Raw genomic sequence first — 19,809 nt, forward strand, 5'->3', positions numbered from 1 at the left:
CTTAATCTAAAGTCTGTTAATTGGATAGCTGGGAATTTGCCCGGTTTGGATTCAGCCCGGTTATGGTGCGTTCGAAAAGTAATGCTAGCTTTGTTTCGCTGAATGCTCTAGCACTGCTCTGTGGTAACAATAAATTAAGGTTTAGTGCTGAAATGGTCATAGAGAGGGAGACCATAGATCTAAGAATGGGTGAAGCAGGCACTGCCGAAGCAATTAATTATACTTGTGACACATACAAATGTCATCCTGTTCTGATCCTATCCAATTATCTATTATATGTAGTTATGAGATCGATCATTGAATCTGAGATTTTATCTATTTGTTGTAGTTCATTCAATCTTAAAAAGATGGTTTGAATCAAGTGAATTCCTTATCAACGAAATAAAAATTAATACCATTATAAACTATGATTTCCTTGTAGCAAATAACCTTGTTTTCCAACATTTAATTTACAAAAGTTGACCATTTTTTCAGGGTTGGATCATCCAGGTCAAACAGATTTATTTCATCTTTTTTATACAGATTAAACTTGCTTGCTATTGGTCGCTGCTTGATTTTGGTACATCACTCCTGTCAAATTTGTCTATATTTTAGGTGGCTCTTAGGCCCTGGGCCTTGACATTATTGCACACAGTTCCTCCCAACACTGCCGAATACATTTTCCAATCTGTCAAGCCAAGGGAGTTCTTTCTTCTAAATCTGCAATGTGCTTTTCTTCTTAGTTTTGTTGGCATTGCCTATTTCCGATCTACCGTCTCGCCACTGATAAATTTCAGATAATCTTTTCTAGGAGATGCTGGCATTGTTTGCTGCTTAGACTATGAGTTTTCCACCTCATATATTGACAGCTCAAACTAAAGGCTAATTTCAAAAATGGATTTTAATTACTGGGTGGACCTTGAAGATGTAGTCTCTGATGCCTCTCTCTATTTTGATTGTAGCCTTTTCTTCACTTTGGAAACGAATATTTTTTGCCTGTTGAAGGACCTTTTCTTGTTCCATGCCATCCGTTCCATTGTTTTTACAAAAGCAGCCTTTATTTGTTCCCTGGTTGAAAACAAAGTTAGGTTCCATCTTAACTTCCTCTATACGCTCCCTAAAAGAAAAAAAGAAGTGTGAGAACTCAGATGAAAGATGTTAATTTACCATCAAATTGATGTTGAATGTTTTGTCTGTATTTCTGGAGTGCGCGTACTCATTGCATTTAGTACCGTTCAACACTTTTTACCTTTTTTTTTTTTAACTGATGCCCATATTTATTTGACGATAACTCGGGGGCTTATTAGATTTATAATCGGCGAATTAAGTGAGTGAAAATTTTACGATAAAAACTGAAGCTCAAACCTTCATCTTAAAAATTTTAATTTTCCACCACTTTTGCGAACCCTTTTTAACTTATACAAAGTATGTTCAATAAATTTTTATTTATAGTTTTTTTCAACGAGTAATAGTATATATATATATATATATATATTTATATAATTTAGATATACAAATAATATATTATCATATGATTAAGTGTTAGTATAATTTTAATTTAAAATCATCTAATCATATAATAACAAAAATATATATATATATAATCATATTATGTTTCTACTTACAAAATGGACAATATCAAGTAATCTTAATATGATCCTGCCAGCAAAACTGGGCTAGATCCGGCCCATTGGCAATAGTAAAAGCAACATCCAAGCCTTATTAGTTATCAAAAGATTTTTTTGTAGCCAACATCAATCTCATCAAAAGATTTTTAAGCCATTTTCAGAGATGAATATGATAGTGGAGTATGACTTGTTGGTGGAGTAGCTACCGGTGAGGGTGGAGGGGAATTCATTGGCAGAGTAGAAGCCAATGTCGGAGGCAATGAAGTTGATAATGAATTAAATGAATGGTTTTGTTAACAATGGAGATGAACTTGTTGATGGATTGGAATATAGATGGAAATGATGTTGACTTAGGTGAAATGGATTATTGAAGAGGGAGGAGAGTGTATCAATTGTTGAGTTATTTTTATAATTTTGAAAAAATAATAAATTAATAATTTAAGGGTATATTCAATTTAAAAAATATTTTATTATCCAGTATAAAATATTACTATAAAAATAAATTACTTCGAAAATTATTTCATATAAATTATTACTATATTTGATAAAAATTTGATAAATATAAAAAATTATTATATTTGATAGAAATTAATAAAAAATATTAAAATATTATTTTATTTAAATATCTTTACATATAGTTATTTTAAAATATATTTATATTACTTGTTATATTAATTAAAATTATAGATATTTTAATCACAAAAAATTAATAAATAAAAATAAAATTATAATAAAATCGAAATTATTTTAATAATATTTTAATATTTAAATAAAAATAGTAATCAGATTATTATTTATAATATTTATTAAATCATTATTAAGGTGGAATAAGATATCAGAAGAATTAAATGATAAATTATCAAAAGATAATCTTTATTTGCGGAGAATCTTTCTGCCCCTGAGGGTTTTTATTGTAAATAAATAAAGTTTTAAGACTAAAAGTATGGAAGTCCGTGAATGAGCATTGAAAGATGTAAAAGGTGAATTTGATAACATAAAAGTGCTCTGTAAATATTTAAATATTATAAAAAAGACTGAAAATGTAAATGTATTCCCAACAAAAGATTCCCACCAATCTGGTGAGTGAACTTTTTTCGTTTCTGATTTTACAAGGCCACATGGCACTGGGCCCAAAAAGGAAAAGGACTCTTTTCTCCCACTGCTAAAAGTTGTTGAGAAAGAAACAATCCAGAGTAGTTGTTGCGTTATCCATCAATTTGCTGGTGTGTCTTTTTCAGGGAGAGCATCATTTTGGACTTGCATGCCAACGCCCATCCAACTATAAGCCAAATTGCCAGAATTTTTGAATTTTCAACTGTCTCTTGCATTTGTTAGAACATTTTCAGCACCGACAAAATTACCCAAATTAGTTTTAAGTATTTATTTTGCTTTTGTAGAAAGTGTTTTGTTCTCAATCTAGTTTAGGCTCTAAGCCCCGATAGTATTTAATGATCCGGTGTAAACACAAAATCTATTGCTCAAATGGACAAACCTGAAATCCAGTTAAAGGGCCTCTTTTTCTTAAATAAGCTGTTGATTTAAGTAGCAATCTGCTTGTTTGTAATGAAATATAGGAGGGATGTATTATAAATCTGCTTGTTAAAACACAAGTAGAAATTGTTTATTTAGACATCCAAAGAAATCTTTACAGGAGAGCATCTTTTATCCCTTTTCTTAAATTGATTAACAAGATCAAACTAAGAATTGGCTTCATGTTTTGAAGAAGCAGTTCTGCTCATTAAACAACAATACTAATAGGGTATTCTTCATCTCCAACAACCAAGAGATGAGTTCCTTCTTCCATCACCATTAACCCATCCTCATTTGCCATGCTAAGGTGCTCACAAGGGTTCAGCTCAAAATCAATTTCAGCTTTTTCTTTGGCATTTAGAATCACGCTTTGGAAGTCAACTAACTGTTTCAAAGGCCTCCCATTTCCATTCTTTGCCTGTTTCACGAATAGCAAGACCGGATGCTTGCCTGCCATCTCTCCACAATTTTCCACTCCAACTGTGACTGTGAACTTCTGGGTGTCACAAAATTCAGTGCCCAACTCTGAAACTGACTGGTAAGAAGCAACATCTTGATTCTCTGCCATCTTCAAAGTTGATGTCACATTTAAATAAAGTCTGTTTTGACTGGCACGATGGAACTTATATGAATACTTTGAATAGCTGAGACCATAACCGAATTCAAAAATTTTTTCGCCTTTGTAGAATCGGTATGTGCGCCCTGGATAGCCTGAAGTTGAATCAGAACGCATTCTCATGTCCGTCATTGGCACTTTGACAAAATCTTGTGGATACCAAGTCATTGGTAATCTTCCTCCTACAAAGCAATAAATATGCATCTTTTTAATCACAATTATAATAGCTTTACATGGTTATGCTCAAATCATGCCAAATTCAGTATTGCTGCTTCTTTAATGCATTCTAAATAAATTCACCTGGGTTGTGGTCACCAAAGATGATTTCAGCAAGCGCTATGCCTCCAACCTCACCAGGATATCCAGCCCACAATATGCTTCCAATATTGTGGTCAGACTTGGCAAAAGATATGTCAACTGGGCCTCCACAAAGAAGCACCAGAACAACTGGTTTCTTTGCAGCTTTTGCAACACTGGTGATGAGCTCTTTTTGCTTCCCTGGGAGCAGCAAGTCCAGACGATCATGGTCCTCGCTCTCTTGTGTTTGGTCTAATCCCATAATCAACACCACATGATCCACTCCTTTTGCGATCTCCACAGCCTTATCAATTGAAGCTGAAGAACATGCCACTGTATCACAACCGGTGTGAAAAACTGTGTTTTTGACATAGCTTTGCAATCCTTGCAACAGTGTAATTGATCTACATGGAGGACCTGCATAGTTTCCTAGAAGTGTTTGAGCTGAATTGGCATTGGGGCCTATAACAGCAAGGGAGATGGACTTTGATTTTGGCAGTGGGAGGCACTTCCCAGAGTTCTTCAAAAGGACAATACCATCTTGAGCTGCTTGAAGGGCTAGAACCTGGTGAGCAGGAGAGCAGACATTGTCTGCACCAATATTGCCAAAAAGCTGCGTCAGAGGATTACCATTAAAAAGTCCTAACCTCATTCTAACTGAGAAGAGGTTGTGAAGGGCTCTATCTATTTCAGATTCAGGTAGTTTTTTCTGCTGTACAGCTGATTTGGTGTGTTTCAGCAGGTAGTCTCCACAATTGACATCCATGCCTGAAAGAATTGTTTAAGGCAGCAAAAAATGTCAATTAGTTCTACATCAACCAGTAATGTAATTAAGAAGGTCTATTGCAAAAATGTATAAGCTTTACCACTCTAATTTAATACGAAGTCTGGTGAACTAATTATAATTAGTTCATGGGAGAATCTCAATGGACTGGCCTTAATTTTATTCTAGTATTGCTATCTTACACTACCAATTAACACATATAGTGCGATCAATATTAGTTAATTAGAAAGGTAGGATCACAAACTCATTACTTACACTACCAAAAAAAATCTCATGCAGTCTCTCGTTTCTATCAAAAGCATATGAAAATTTCCTGTTTCAATAAAAATGCAATCAGGCATAACTGTTTTACCAGGCATTTTATATTGCAAATAGCAATAGTCAGTCTCAAAGAGTGATGGGCATGGCACGCCACGAATAGTTAAAAAGAGAAGCATTTCTCATCCAACTGATGACAAAAGTCACAAACATAGGTGGTAAATGGTGACATCATTACTCATTGATGAGAAAAAGGCAACAAAGCAATAGTCCAACCATGTAAAGGGAAGGTGACTTGAACAGGCAACTGGAGATCCCATCAATAAATTATAACCCCATAGCCATGACTCTCGCTATCAATGTGAGCTGTTGTCCCAAAATGGACCCTTAATAGGAGGGCCACATAGGATTATAATTGTCCAAATCCATGAGTGAATGAGTAATGATATGCAGAGCCAACAGAGAGACAACCAACATAGACACCAAAGTCTAAGCTACATAGGACATAATCACATGCAACTTTATATAAGATGGGATAAGGTCCCACCATACCAGCTTTAAGCACATCAACAACAGCATCCTCTGGTGATTTTGCATACCCTTGATCATCATGGATAATGGAGACTGCGTCACAGTCCGATGTGATGTACCTGATCATTTTTCAATATATAAGAAAAAGTGGATTACTTTTATAATACAGATTCCATTTTCCTATGTCACTTTCTTTACCCGTGAAAGCGCCATTGCTTTCTAGCAGTTTTGGACAAGAGATTGTAGTCTGCACAGCTTGGAACTCCATTAACTCTATTATAAGCACACATTATTCCACTGGCTCTACCTTGCTCTATACAGCTTTGGAATGGAGGTTGGTATGTGTCTGCTAAATCTTGAGAAGTCACCTAAACCCACAAAAAAGATTTCCAATTCAAAACGGACACCATTGTGTACAAAAAGGAAAAAAAATCAATCAACCACATTTTCATCTTCTAAAAGCAGTCAATATCCACAGGTATCATTACTCTATACTCAAATTATATCAAAATCAAAGTCCATGAAAATAAATGTAAAGCAGATTAAAGCTTTTCACTTCTTCATTATCCAATTTAGTATAAAGTTGGTTCATTCAAAAGAAAAAACAGAAATTAAACAATGTTCAGGAATCAAAAGGTAACATGATTAAGCTATCAACCAATCTTATCTTTGAAATTATGCCAAGGAAGAATATTTTAATCAAGTCCTAAAAAGGCACAAATTCGGGTACGAAGCAACTAAAAAAGAAAAGCCCAACCAAGAAACTTGGTTTTCACTTACACGAGCATCAAAGATGTAGCGAGTGGTGCCCTTCCATCTATCCAAATCATAAGCAGTAAAATGCTTACAACAAGCTGAAGCTTGAAGATGGCCTTTGAGCTTTCCTCCCTCGAATGTATCTCCTTGTAAGCCTCTCACATATGAGACTGCATACTTCCCAGTAACCAATGGATCCTCGCCAGGTGTCTCCTGCCCTCTCCCCCATCTTGGATCCCTAAATATATTAATATTTGGTGCCCAAAATGTCATCCCAATAGCTTGCCCAGCATTGTACATTGCTCTAGCTTCAGTTCCAATCGCCTGCATATAGTGTTAAGGACTAATTTTTAGGACAAAGTCGTATACTTTAGCCAAGTTGATTTACAAATTGAAGTAGATGAACTTAAATACTTATGACTTCACCTGACCAATGCGATACCATAAACGTTTATCAAATGAAGCGGCAGTGAGGATGACTTGAGGAAAACTAGTGGCACTCTTAATGCTTCCATTGAAGAGGACGCCCGCGCCTGCCTTTGTTACGCCGTGAAGTGCCTCGGACCACCATTGATAAGCTGGAATACCGAGTCTGGGAATGGCAGGAGCTGAGTTAACGAGTTGCGAGATCTTTTCATCTAATGTCAGCCTGGAGACCAAGTCTCGGGCTCTTTGGCTGACTGGGAGTGTGGTCTGGCAAAATGGGTACGATTGGGCTGCTGAGTCGCAAGAGAATGGAGGCTGAGTTGAATTAACTCGGATCAGAAATGAAATGAAGCAAAGAAAAGATACGAGAGAGAATTTTTGGAGGGTCATCATCCTTCCAACTGTGCTAAAGAATATAGAAGTGAAGTGAAAGTTTAAAGCGAAAAGTCACATTATTAGCAGCTTTGCCAGATTTAGTTTAATGACAGAATTAACCTTCTTAAAGATAATATATTTTTATATATATTTCAAGTAGGATGATAAATATTAAATAGCTAAAACATTATTCCCACCCAAAGTTTCACCTACTAAGTTTTACAAACTCAAATATTCATTTATCATTCAACTTTTATTAAAATTCTTTGTTTTGATTAAAGACAAAATTATTATTTTATTAATAATATTAAAAAATATATAATTTTATTTTCTTTTTCTTTTTTAGGTTTTGAAAACTAATAATTATTTTTCTAACCTATTTTCCAAGTTTAAAAAATGACATTTTCCTCCAATTTTAGAGTTTCATACTTTTCAAAATCTCTCTTTTGTAGTCATCCCCTTAGATTTTGTGAAATTTGGTTTCACCCCCATACACTTTATGGTTTGTTGTCCTTCTTCAAACATCATATCTCTGTCTTTGGTCACCTCTCTACCCAATATCTAAGTGATCGTCAACCCCTCCCTCTCTAGTGGTTTCTCGGCTCAAAAACCTTGCCAAAATTGAGCGAAAGATTCAATTCGATTTCAATGGATTTAATGTCGTTGGCGACCTCTCTTTCAATGGTCAACAATGGCGCAACCATATCCTTCCTTCGATTCATCAAATGGAAGCTGGAGGAGCACCGATTCATTGATGAATCAAAACCCTAAGGACACGGGAGGGAGTCAAACCACATGAATCTCTTAGTCAAAAGCCTTTATAGGCACCAACTCAGTCTTGGATTGGACAATTGGTTGGAAACGAAGGAGAAGATCAGTTGAAGACGAAAGTTATGATGCGCTAGAGTTAGTTCTACAAAACATAAAAGATAGGGTGTGAAATTATACAATTCAAAAATATATACAAAATATAAACCTTAGGGTAGGGGCAAATTTATTATTTTCTTAAATTTAAAAAAAAGATAAAATTATATAATTTTTAATATTATCAAAAAAAAATTTAACAAATTTTTTAAAAGTTAATACACAAAAGGTTAAAGAATGGGCCATATTAAATATTTTGTTTAGTGTGTCTTTTTCTGTTGGTGGTGGGTAGTTAGCTCAATCAATCATTCATGCAATGTTGTTTTCTTCATAAAGGGTTTCAGCCATACATGGGACTTACAATGTTAAAGTGGTAGTTAAATTTTGATGATAAATATTAAATAAAGTTGGTTTCTCAACCAACAAAGAAAGTGTTCAAACACTTAACAGTGATCAACGATATCAAATTATATACAAAGGGATGTCTCGAGTGATAAAAGATAAAATTTTATTTATAAAAAATTATAAATTAAAAAAATTTTGACAATATATTAAAATCAATTTTTTAACTTATATGATTAATAACGATCTGATTTAAATGAAATTTGTCGTTATCAACCAAAAAAAAAGATACCGAATTATTACAATATTGATAATATTTATCATTATCAACTAAAATAAGTAATTTAGAGACTTGATCAAGAGAAAAGTCAATAATAATAATAATAAAGTGAGAAAATGCATAAGATTAAATGCGCAGATATTGTGGATAAAAAATAAAGGATAAGTAGAAAATTAAAATTTCAAAATTAAAGAAGAAATTTGATATCTCACCAAACCTTTGGATGGGAAATGTCCATACCGCCAGTCGGACCTTGAATGATGGACTAAAACCCCAGATGGACTCAAAGATTACACCTTCGGGCAAATTTAAGCAACCTGCTTTTTTTCTAATATTTAGCCATGTTTGTGAAGGTGTTTTCAGTCTACACCACCTGGCAACAGCCTATATATTTAGTTTTGTGTGGCTCTTGTCATCAATTCAATAAGTAGTCAAATTTGTATTGTGTATTGGGTTGGTGACTGGAGAAATAAATTGGTCGTGAAGGAACTCTCTATTTTTAAGTTGAACAGAGTTGGGTTTGTTCAAGCTTTGCCTTGGTTGATATGGATCTGGGCTGAAACGTCTTGTTTTTGTTTAGACTTGGCTCGGGAGTAGGATCGCTTGCTAAATAAAAAAGGGTCAACACACTTATTCCCACCCCAGCTTTGTGAATAAGCCAATAAAAATGAATTTGGCAGAGAATAGCCAGCTAAGTTGGATGTAATTTCTAAAATTATCTTCATAAGATAGCTCAGCCTATCACTACAAGCCACCCGTTCCCTGTTTGTTGGCAATTTCAATACTATGAACGGTCGGTCAATATTTTTATTGCAATGGAGCCTCGTCAAGACCATGAATTTGAAAGATTTGTGGCAGACAATGGGTTTGGCCCAAATTAATTCACCGACACCGACCCCTCCAACTGCGAACACTTTTATATATTTATTTATTTAAGATTTTTTGAGCAAATAGGTGGATGTACCCATGTAAGCATCATTTTCCATTAATTAGAGCAGGCCAAAGGTTTGGTGCAAAGTCTATTTTGTATCCATTAATTATAAAAAATTTTAATATTTATTTATCTCATAAATTTTATTATTTATTATTATCAAAAATAAAATATTATTTAATAAAAAATATTTGAAAAAATTATAAATTCATTATATTTTCCCTTTAACTTTAAAAACTAACAATTCTCCCCTTCTCATCTTCCCCTCGCTCAAAATTTAAAAAATTATTATTTCTTTCATAAGGTTTGTATTTTATTTTTTATCGCATTTCTAGTGATCGAAGTTGGCCAACCTCCACCCTCTCATCTCCTCGATGAGACGAATCATCGGTCAATCTATGTGACACATATATCCTTGTCAACAAATCGTCGATCAACCTCCTATCGACCGATGTGCTCATTGACGAAGCGACAAGAGAGAAAATGTAAACTTTATAGGGAAATAGTCATTTTTTAAATTTTAGGATAGAAAAAAGTAGGAGAAAATTATTAGTTTTTAAATTTAGAGAAAAAATGTGATGAATTTATAATTTTTTAAATATTTTTATTAAATAACGATTTATCTTTAATACAAACAGTAAAATTTAACAAATAGATAAATATTTAGATTTTCTATAATTAATGGGTAGGAACTGAGTTTGCACCAAATCTTGGGTGGGAAATCTGCAATTGACCATAATAATGTTTCTAATTGAACTTGGATTTGGATAAGGTTAATAATTTGATTCAAAGAAACTCTGGTTTCTCCGAAAGCAGATATTATTATTATTTTATTTACCCAAGTAAATTAAATTAACGACGATACCGTTGCCATCAACCTTATCTTCTTTGTCTGATTTTTCAGCCATTCTTAATAATTTTTCTTTTCATAAGATATAATATTTTAAAAAATAGTCCATGAATCCAATAGTATGTTTTTTCCAAATCAACAACTCTGTTTCAGCAATTAAGTTTTTTGATTCCGGCCAACACTGGGCATCGACCCAGATAGAGACACGGACATTTTATTTACTAAACATTACAAATGTATACATTAATCGACAATTATTATTTCATTAGAATAAATCATTACCCTTTAAACTTCGTCAGCACCTAAATTAATTGAAGACTAAGAATTAGTAGCTAATCTAAATGCTCTTGTATACAGTATACACGTTGCGAATTTATTGATTTGCCGGGCAATACACTGTTGATATCATTAAATAAAGAGTTTAACCTTAAAATATGTCAAAAAAAAAAATAAACTATAGTTATTCACATTCTATAATGCATGGTATATATTTTATAATACTATATGGTATAGATAAAAAATATATATATTATAAAATATATCATAATTAATATGATACAGTTGATGTATTATACAATATGATACTTATTATAAATATGAACTGATACACTTTTTAGAGAAAATGATGATGTACTAGAAATATATATGAGAAATTTTAAAATTTTAAAAGTATTTGTGATATTTTCTAAAATGATAATGTGTCAATTGTATTTTTTTATTTTTTTAAAGTTGTATCATATAATACGATATGATACTTGATACATGATACGTAAAAATAGATTATTGATACACAATTTTAACTATCATGATTTAAACTTATCTGTTAGAAATTTTCTGATATAAGCTAATATTAATCATGTTTTTAGTTTAATAAAATAAGGTAATTACATACTCTAATGTCAGTTTATAGATGAGTTTAAGTATAAATAAAGATAAGTTTAATACATTTAAAAATTATGATCTAAGTAGACAGTTTAATGTGGGTCTTTGGGTTATTGGATGTTTGATGAAAGGATTTAAATAATCTTTTTTATAAATTAATTAGAGCTTTACTCCAAAAAACTAATTGTGACCACTTTTCCCATTAAATGGACGTTTGATTTGGGTAATATTTTATTACCAAAATAGAAAAATTACCTTAAAGATATATTACTTAGAAAATTACAAGATATAAATTATTGTTATATTCAATAAAATTTGATAGATATAAATAATTATTGTGTTTGGTTTAAGGTAATAAAAAAAAAACTAGTAAATTATTTCACTTAAATGCCTTTGAATATAATTATTTTTAAATATTTTTATATTATTTTTTATACTAATTAAAAATAAATTTATTTTTTCTCAAAAAAATTAATAAATAATAATATAATTATAATAAAATTAAGATTATCTTAGTAATATTTTAATACCTAAGATAAATGTGGTAATCAGATTACTAATTATATTATCTATTATGTCAATATTAATAATAGAAAATTATCATAATTTTTTATTACTGATAAAAAAATAAAGTAATATAAATAATAAAAAAGAAAGATTAAATTTTAGATAATGCTCTCCTGTTCCTTCCTGCAAAAAAAAAAAATCTTCCTGCGAATCTCTTTCGCAAATAAATATCCTGTTTCAACTACAAGCCGTTTGGTCATTGTCCGAATGCTGAGACCGAGTTCTTATGAAACTAATACCTGTAATAATGGATTCTAAATTTTAGATGGAGGAAGTAGTGTTAGAGAGATCATAATAAAGGGCAGAAAATCTTATCATGATTAAGGCCGATAATTATTCCAAAGTAAGGTAAGGAGATATTATTCCAATCGTCACATCACTCGGGGTTCCTTTCGTTTACTGTCATTTTGTGTTACCCACTTGCTTACATTATTATTTTTATAATATTATACGTATATATTTTTTAGTATATAAATAAATATATTATATGATTTTTAATTTAAAATTATTTAATAATACATATTAAATATAAATCTGGTTATATATTTAAGATAAATATGTATAATTTTATTATTTTTTTAATATGACATTATCACTACAACTGAATTCAAAACAAGTTTATTCGAGTTTAAAACAAATTTTGTTTAAATGAGTTCGAATACAAACATAAGATAAACAAACACGAATCTAAATGTGAGCTAGAGAGTAGTAGAAAAAACAAACTTATGTCCAAACCTGAACTGAGATCGTGCTCAGCTCACATTGTTAAAAAAATTAAAAAAATCACTATCGTTTAGGGGAGCCGAGTCGAAATATCTCATGTGAATCTGAGTTAAGTTCAACCCATCCACATAAACTTGAACCGAACACAAACTCTTAAATCGTGAAACGAACCAAATACGAATTAGTGTTTTTCCGTGTTTGGTGAGCCCAAACCAAAAACAAATTGAGCCCATCTAAAAATGAGTTTCACCTTATTTAAACTTAATTTAATTCGAATATAACCCTAGTTACCCCGCATGAGCCTTCAATTATTGGATCTGATTATCTTAAAAGTTTCTCAATAAGCATTATATATATGAAGATCATTGTATTGTTGATAGTCACAACCTTCCCAGCTGTAAAGAACCTCGTAAATTTCTACATCAAGGCATTCAATCAAGAAGACACCATGTGTCATGATTAAAATTTGTCATTGTTTAGTGGATTATGTGTACCTCAAGAGGAAATTCCAAAGCATGAAAAAGAACGACCCTTTTGTGCTGGTCTTTGGCAGGTAGGCCACTTGACAATATGCATTTCGTCCTCGCTGATGATGTCTCTCCCATGTCTCTTTGTTCTTACATTCTCAACGTAAAAATATCAACGTCTTTGTTTTGCTGTTATAATTCATCATGGTCAAAATAACGCCAACACTATTGAGGAAGCTCAATTACACAATTAACAACTAAAAAAGTAATCTATGCCCAAGTTGATCTTAAATACGGATAAAAAATATTTTATCCAGAAACAAGAAGAAGATAGAGACTTACCTTCAACCATTTCCCATGATCTCTTTAACATGTTGTCACTCCAGTCTTCACTTTTCATCTTCATCTTATATCATCAAGGTATACAAAATTATCTCATGTTATTGTCATTTAGATGTTTAGATTCAATGCGATAGAATCTAAACATATCCTTTTATGTAATTAATCAATCGTCCTTCTTTGTTGTCCTATAAATTTAGGATTATTAAAATGAAATGAGATGATAATTTGTGATCACTACAATTATTTTGTCAAATTTATACTAAAATAACAATAATATAATGATAGATGTAGATTTTTGAGTAATAGGTTGAACCATGCACATGATTGAATGATGTTATTATTGGTTTGATCAATGTCATCACCGCCTTGATATTATTGGCTAACAATGTATCGAGAAGTGGTTAGCTTTGTGCAAAGATGCAATAGGTTTCATGTAACACCTTTGTCCAAAAATACGGTCCTTTCAAGAAATGTGCTACTAAACTTGACCAAATAAACATGAAATCTCTAAACATAATTGCACATAGTAAAACTTAAGCAGAAATTATAGATTTACCATTAACATTAACATCGAAAGCGTTTAAAAGATGTCTTAATATATATGTGTAGCCAAATAAACATAACACGAAATAGAGTTCAAATAAATAAACTCATGAAATAACATCATCTGAAAATGACTCATATGCCCTCATGCTGACTACTCTTGCTAACTTATCCTATTGTAATTGTCATCCTCGCATGTTACTTGCAAAACATTAAAAAAAAAAAAAGAAATGAATGACAAGTCATTTAGTGAGTAAAACAGTTTAGTCATACATTTGTATAACTTTTCTTTTTGAGTATTTATATCTTTGTTCCACTTAAACTTTATTATCTAGAGTATACCGTTGAATTTTAAACATTGATGATGTATAATTCTTTACTTAGCTTAGTCATATATAAAACACCTTCAATCTCTTAATTATCTAGAATACACATTTATATCTAAAATTGTGATAACACTACATATGCAATGCAGATAAAATTGTTGCCAAAAACATTCTTCTTTTAAAAACATTTTTGAAAGCTTTTTCTTAATGTTGTCCAGTTTGGGTTAAAACAGGAATTAAATACATTGGCTATATGAGTTACATAATTGTGTTATCCCTTTTCCCTATATGCATCAATTAGACTGTTATATTATAACTATGCCCTACTGTAAACGTGTATAGAGAGAGTCTCGTATGCATTCTTTAATAACAATCCACACGAAAATATAAATTAAAAAACAATAAAACTATGTGTATCCACTTTGAGTACACAAATATATACACATTTATATATGTCATCATATGATTGGATGATTTTGAATTAAAAATAAAACAATAATCAATCATATAATAACATATATAAGTGTATATATATTTATATACCTAAAATAAATACACATAGTATCGCTCATAAAAAAAATTGGCAAGAAAAACAACTTCTCATAAGTGTTCCACTGAAACTACATAATAGGTCCCACACATAATTTGTGGATATCCTAGATTATCATGTGCTTAATAGGATCGAATCTTATACATATTGCGAATCCTTATTATATATTCTACACATCTTTATCTCATAATTTGGTGTATCCATTATTGGCGTGATTGTTCGCATGAATGTGCGTGGAATAATTTATCTTAAAACTATTGTTGATTGATTTGGTAGACTGTCCTTTCCTTTGAGATATCCAATAGAAATTTACCGATTGACAGGCATGCTTGAGCTCTATAAAATGATGTTATATCAATATTAATATAATTTTTCCTTTGACGTCCGTCAATTCTACCCAGCCCCCACTTCAAATGTAAATCTATAAAGAGATGATGCTATCTTTTTTTAGTCTAAACTTGTTTAATGTGGAATGAAAAGAGTGATAAGAAGAATTTTGAGTTTATGTATCGAATTTTATACATTGGTTGCAGGGTTTTTTTTAATCATGAATAATAGTTTGAGAGATGGGTTTTTATAAGAATATTTATTTATTTAATTCACTTATTATTATGAATTAATTCAAAATTTAATCTATTTAATATGATTAATTCTATCTCCAACAAATAATTAAAATTGGGTGAGATTTCTCTTTAAAAAATATATATTTTTATTTATTTATCAAAGTTAAATAATGGATTTAATAAAACAATATTTTTATAGTCTTTTTTTTTTTTTTACGTAGTTGCCATTATTATCTATGCAAGGAAAATGAAGAGCTTGAAAAAGCAGTATGCGTCAATGTACACATCCCAATCCCACTTTTCAATGTTTGTCCCATTGGGGGAAGCCACGGGGCGGGAATTTGATAGCCACAAGAGAGTGGCCAAAGAGAAAAAGCGGAAATAGCCAAGAACCATAATGATACTGGAGAACAGGACAAGAGATTAGTTGTCGCCAGCTACCATGGTCTGTTTTCTTGGCAAGCTTTGTGCTTCACCTGTCTTTTATTTAGGGCATCGATAATTGCAATAATGAAATCTCCAGAAGGTAGAGTAATTACAATTACGAAAAACTCGATGCAATTGTTGCTAATTTCAGTGTCTTTGAAAGGCTGAAGAGATTATTTTTCAGGCCATAGGGTTTTTTTTACTCCTATATTTAAGGGATATCTCGAAATCATACTTACAAGGTTTAAAAATTTTGAGGGCTTATTTGTGACATAATTTTTATTAAATTTTTTTGTTAAGAGTAAAGATAAAATTATTATTTTATTAATAATATTAAAAAATTATAAAATTTATTATATTTTCTCTCGTAACTTTAAAAAATTAATAACTTTACACCTAACTAAGTTTTTTAACTTTAAAAAATCATATTTTCTTTCAAATTTTTTCTTCGCCTCTTTGATTATCATCTCTGACATTGACAACCTCTCTTCTCTATCCTAAATGATTGATTCGTGTATGTATACAAATCTAGAACGGTGAAGAAAAAATGTAACTCCAACGAGATCTGGGAGAGATTCCAAATCTCTTTGTTATCAAAGAAGAGATCTAGTCTAGGTTTTAGATCTCATCGTCCCATATCTCTTCATTGACAAAAAGATTTGGATTTCAAATCTCTTTGTTGACAAAAAGATTTTGTCATCATTTTTTCTAGATCATCGAAGAAAGTAGTTGAAGGGGAAGAAGAAAATTATAAGGTTTTAGGGAAAAAATATAATTTTTTAAAGTTAAAAAACTTTAGGAATGATGAAATGTTAGCTTTTCAAACTTAAAAAATGTAATAAATTTTATTTTTTTAATATTATTAATAAAATAACGATTTTACCTCTGTTTCTAACAGAATATTTTTAATCTCAATTGGTCAACAAGTAAGACTTTAAGTTTTTCAAATTTCATGGGTATGACTTTAAGATCATACCTAAACTTGGGTGGAAAATAGTCCCTTTGGCCTTATTTTCACTTAAATTTTAATAAAAAATAAATAAATACATATTTATGAGATTTTAATCATTTAAATATTTTTTATGATATAATTTATATTAAAAATCTTAGCTAAAATTATAAATAAAATTGTTATTTATAAAAAAAAAATTAAAAATTAAAATTTTTTTCCCAAATGTAAAAATCTCACAAATTTTCTCATACCCAAAGTTTAAAAAATAGCAATTTCTCTCATAGAGTTTTTTCTCTTTTTCTTCGATGACAATTCACCATTGATGATCCTCTCCCTCACCGACCAATATACGACAAAGAGATCTCGATCTCTTTGTTGCACAACGAAGCGATAAAGAGATTTTGATATTAAATAACAGTTTTATTTTTAATCTTAATTGATATTTTAAAAGAAATTAGGTTGTAAATAGGTGTTTGAATTTTTAAAATATTATAGGTATGTATTTGTCTTTATACTAAAACTTGAGTAGAAAATAGTCCTTTGGCCTTTTTAAAATTAGATTGGACAGTCGATTTAATTGATTAATCTGCAAACAAATTTATGATTTAGTTTGATTTTATAATTCATTCTAATCTACGTATAAATATTAATTTATTTAAAATTCAGTCAAATTCAATAAATCTATTCAATCAAAAAAACTATTTAAAACTAATAATTTATAATTGATTTTTTTACCTATTTAATAAAATATCAATTATTTAATTAAAATATTTAAAATTATATCTCATACATTTTATATTTAAAAAATAGAATAAATATTTAAAATTATACAAAAAAATATATAATAATTTAATAATAATTATATTAATTAATTTTTTAATTGAATCAATTAAATTATAAATAAGTAAAATATTTGATTTAAATTTAAAAACATTAATAAATTATGAATAAACTATTTAAATTTGAAAGTTTGATTTCAGTCCTTTCACATGTTCATTTAATTATTAATTAAATCTCATTATCATGTGGTCAACAATACAAGACAAAGTAAAAAGACACGTGGAACTATTTTAAATCTCATTGGTTGAGTGGGTAGTACCAAAGTTTATTTATTAGTTTAATATAAAGTTGGATTAAGCGCTGTTACACAGATAAAAGAAGATGGGATTTATATGATTGGATCAAATATAAACCACATTTGTAACACTAAAATAATTAATTGCTTATGTATTTGATTTGAAATTAGACAAAGCTCACAGATGAGATTTTGAAGTTATGAACCGACAATATGGTTCCTGACCCATGGATCCACATCAGGGTAGCTTCAAGTGAGATGGGTCTGACAATAATTTATGCCCCCTGTCTTCAAATAATACAAAGTGCATATAGGAAAACCGTACTTAAATAATATGTACAACTAATAATGCATCACTTTTCTGTGACAGTAAGTTTGTGTGATCTAAGTTAAAGCGTAATCTTATATGTTATTATTGTTCCTATTGTTACTGTAGAAATCTAATGCCTGTGAGCTACAAGGCAGATTTTAGGATGAAAGCCTTAAAGATTAAGGAAGCTGCCTGATTGGCCCTTCAAACAATTTTTGAAATTCCAAACGCACCATTGTCAAATGTTTTCATTTCTACCTTGTTTAAAACTAATAAGACTGCATTTTGGTTGTTCGGAGTAAGAGATTACTCTAAAGAGTTGTTTAGTTTAGATAATATTTTATTATCAAAATAGAGAAATTACCATAAAAATAGATTACTTAAAAAATTACTGTGTATAAACAATTATTATATTTGATAAAATTTAATAGGAATAAATAATTATTGCATTTGGTTAAAAGTAATAAAAAATAAATTATTTTAAATATTTTCTATATTATTTATTATATTAATTAAAAATAAATTTATTTTTGTCTCAAAAAATTAATAAATAATAATATAATCATAATAAAATCAATATTATTTTGATAATCTCTTAATACCTAAGGTAAAGATAATAATCAGATTACCACATATATTACTTGGTATGTTAGTATTGATAATAGAAAATTACTGTAATATTTTATTATTAACAAATCAAACAAAATAATGTAAATAATAAAAGATAAATTAACAAGGTGATCTTTAAATCCCTAAAACCAAATGACTCCTAATAATATATTTTTTACTATTGATATTAATTTGTTTGTTTGGTTGTTAAAAAAAATAATATTATATATATATTTTATGTATACAAAATAAAGATACAGATTATGTATCATTATATGGTTAAATATTATTTTATTTTTAATTTAAATTCATCTAATTACATAATGATATATTATTTGTATAATTAAAATATACACAAATATTTTAATTGTAATAAAAAAATTATTATTATCTTTGTTATAAAATTGACATGATAAATAATATAAAAGATAATTTAATTAACGCATTTTTATTGAACACAAATAATATTAATTTTACCCTTTCATATTAAATTTTTATAATAAAAATTTCCTCACATTCAAATTAAATTACATATAACCGTAAATCTCATCGTAATTATTTTACCCTTATTCAAATATATATTAAGAAAAAAAATGCCTTTCAATTAAATTAAAATTACCCACATTACCATTGACCACAGGCAATCACCACTTGCCGACCATGACCAATTACCACCATATATAGAAGGCTAAGACAAGTAAATCTTGTCATCATTCAAAAAAGACGGCAGAGGGTTGGAGCTTATTGTTGTGATATGTATGGCTGTCCTAGAATTTTTCATTAACCATGGATAGTTTCATCCATTTTTCTATTGATGTCCGGACAATTGTCTAAAATTTTCAAACAATAATACATGGGTTTCGATCCAACCCTTAGGTTTTAATTCACTATAATTTTCTCCTACCATTTCTTTACAACCCTTTAATTTTAATTTGTTACCGTTTTTACTATAATCACGTATTTGATTTAATTCAACATATAAAAAAATATTATTACCCCGCAAAATTTTCAGTTAGACTCGCTAACT

The 19,809-nt window shown here is 29.9% G+C and overlaps 1 protein-coding gene across 1 annotated transcript; it reads right to left on the reverse strand.

Moving 5' to 3' along the window:
- Positions 1-3,189: 3,189 nt before the first annotated feature.
- LOC123203539 (probable beta-D-xylosidase 7) lies at positions 3,190-7,234 on the reverse strand. The gene is made up of 6 exons (XM_044619935.1): positions 6,806-7,234; positions 6,404-6,703; positions 5,822-5,991; positions 5,645-5,742; positions 4,054-4,818; positions 3,190-3,935 (listed from the first exon to the last, which is right to left on the reverse strand). Exons 1-6 carry the CDS (start codon positions 7,196-7,198, stop codon positions 3,346-3,348), a joined length of 2,316 nt encoding a protein of 771 aa, XP_044475870.1. The 5' UTR covers positions 7,199-7,234; the 3' UTR covers positions 3,190-3,345.
- Positions 7,235-19,809: the final 12,575 nt, after the last annotated feature.

The sequence above is a fragment of the Mangifera indica genome, chromosome 19 (genome assembly GCF_011075055.1).
Source record: "Mangifera indica cultivar Alphonso chromosome 19, CATAS_Mindica_2.1, whole genome shotgun sequence".
In the NCBI taxonomy this organism is placed as follows: domain Eukaryota; kingdom Viridiplantae; phylum Streptophyta; class Magnoliopsida; order Sapindales; family Anacardiaceae; genus Mangifera; species Mangifera indica.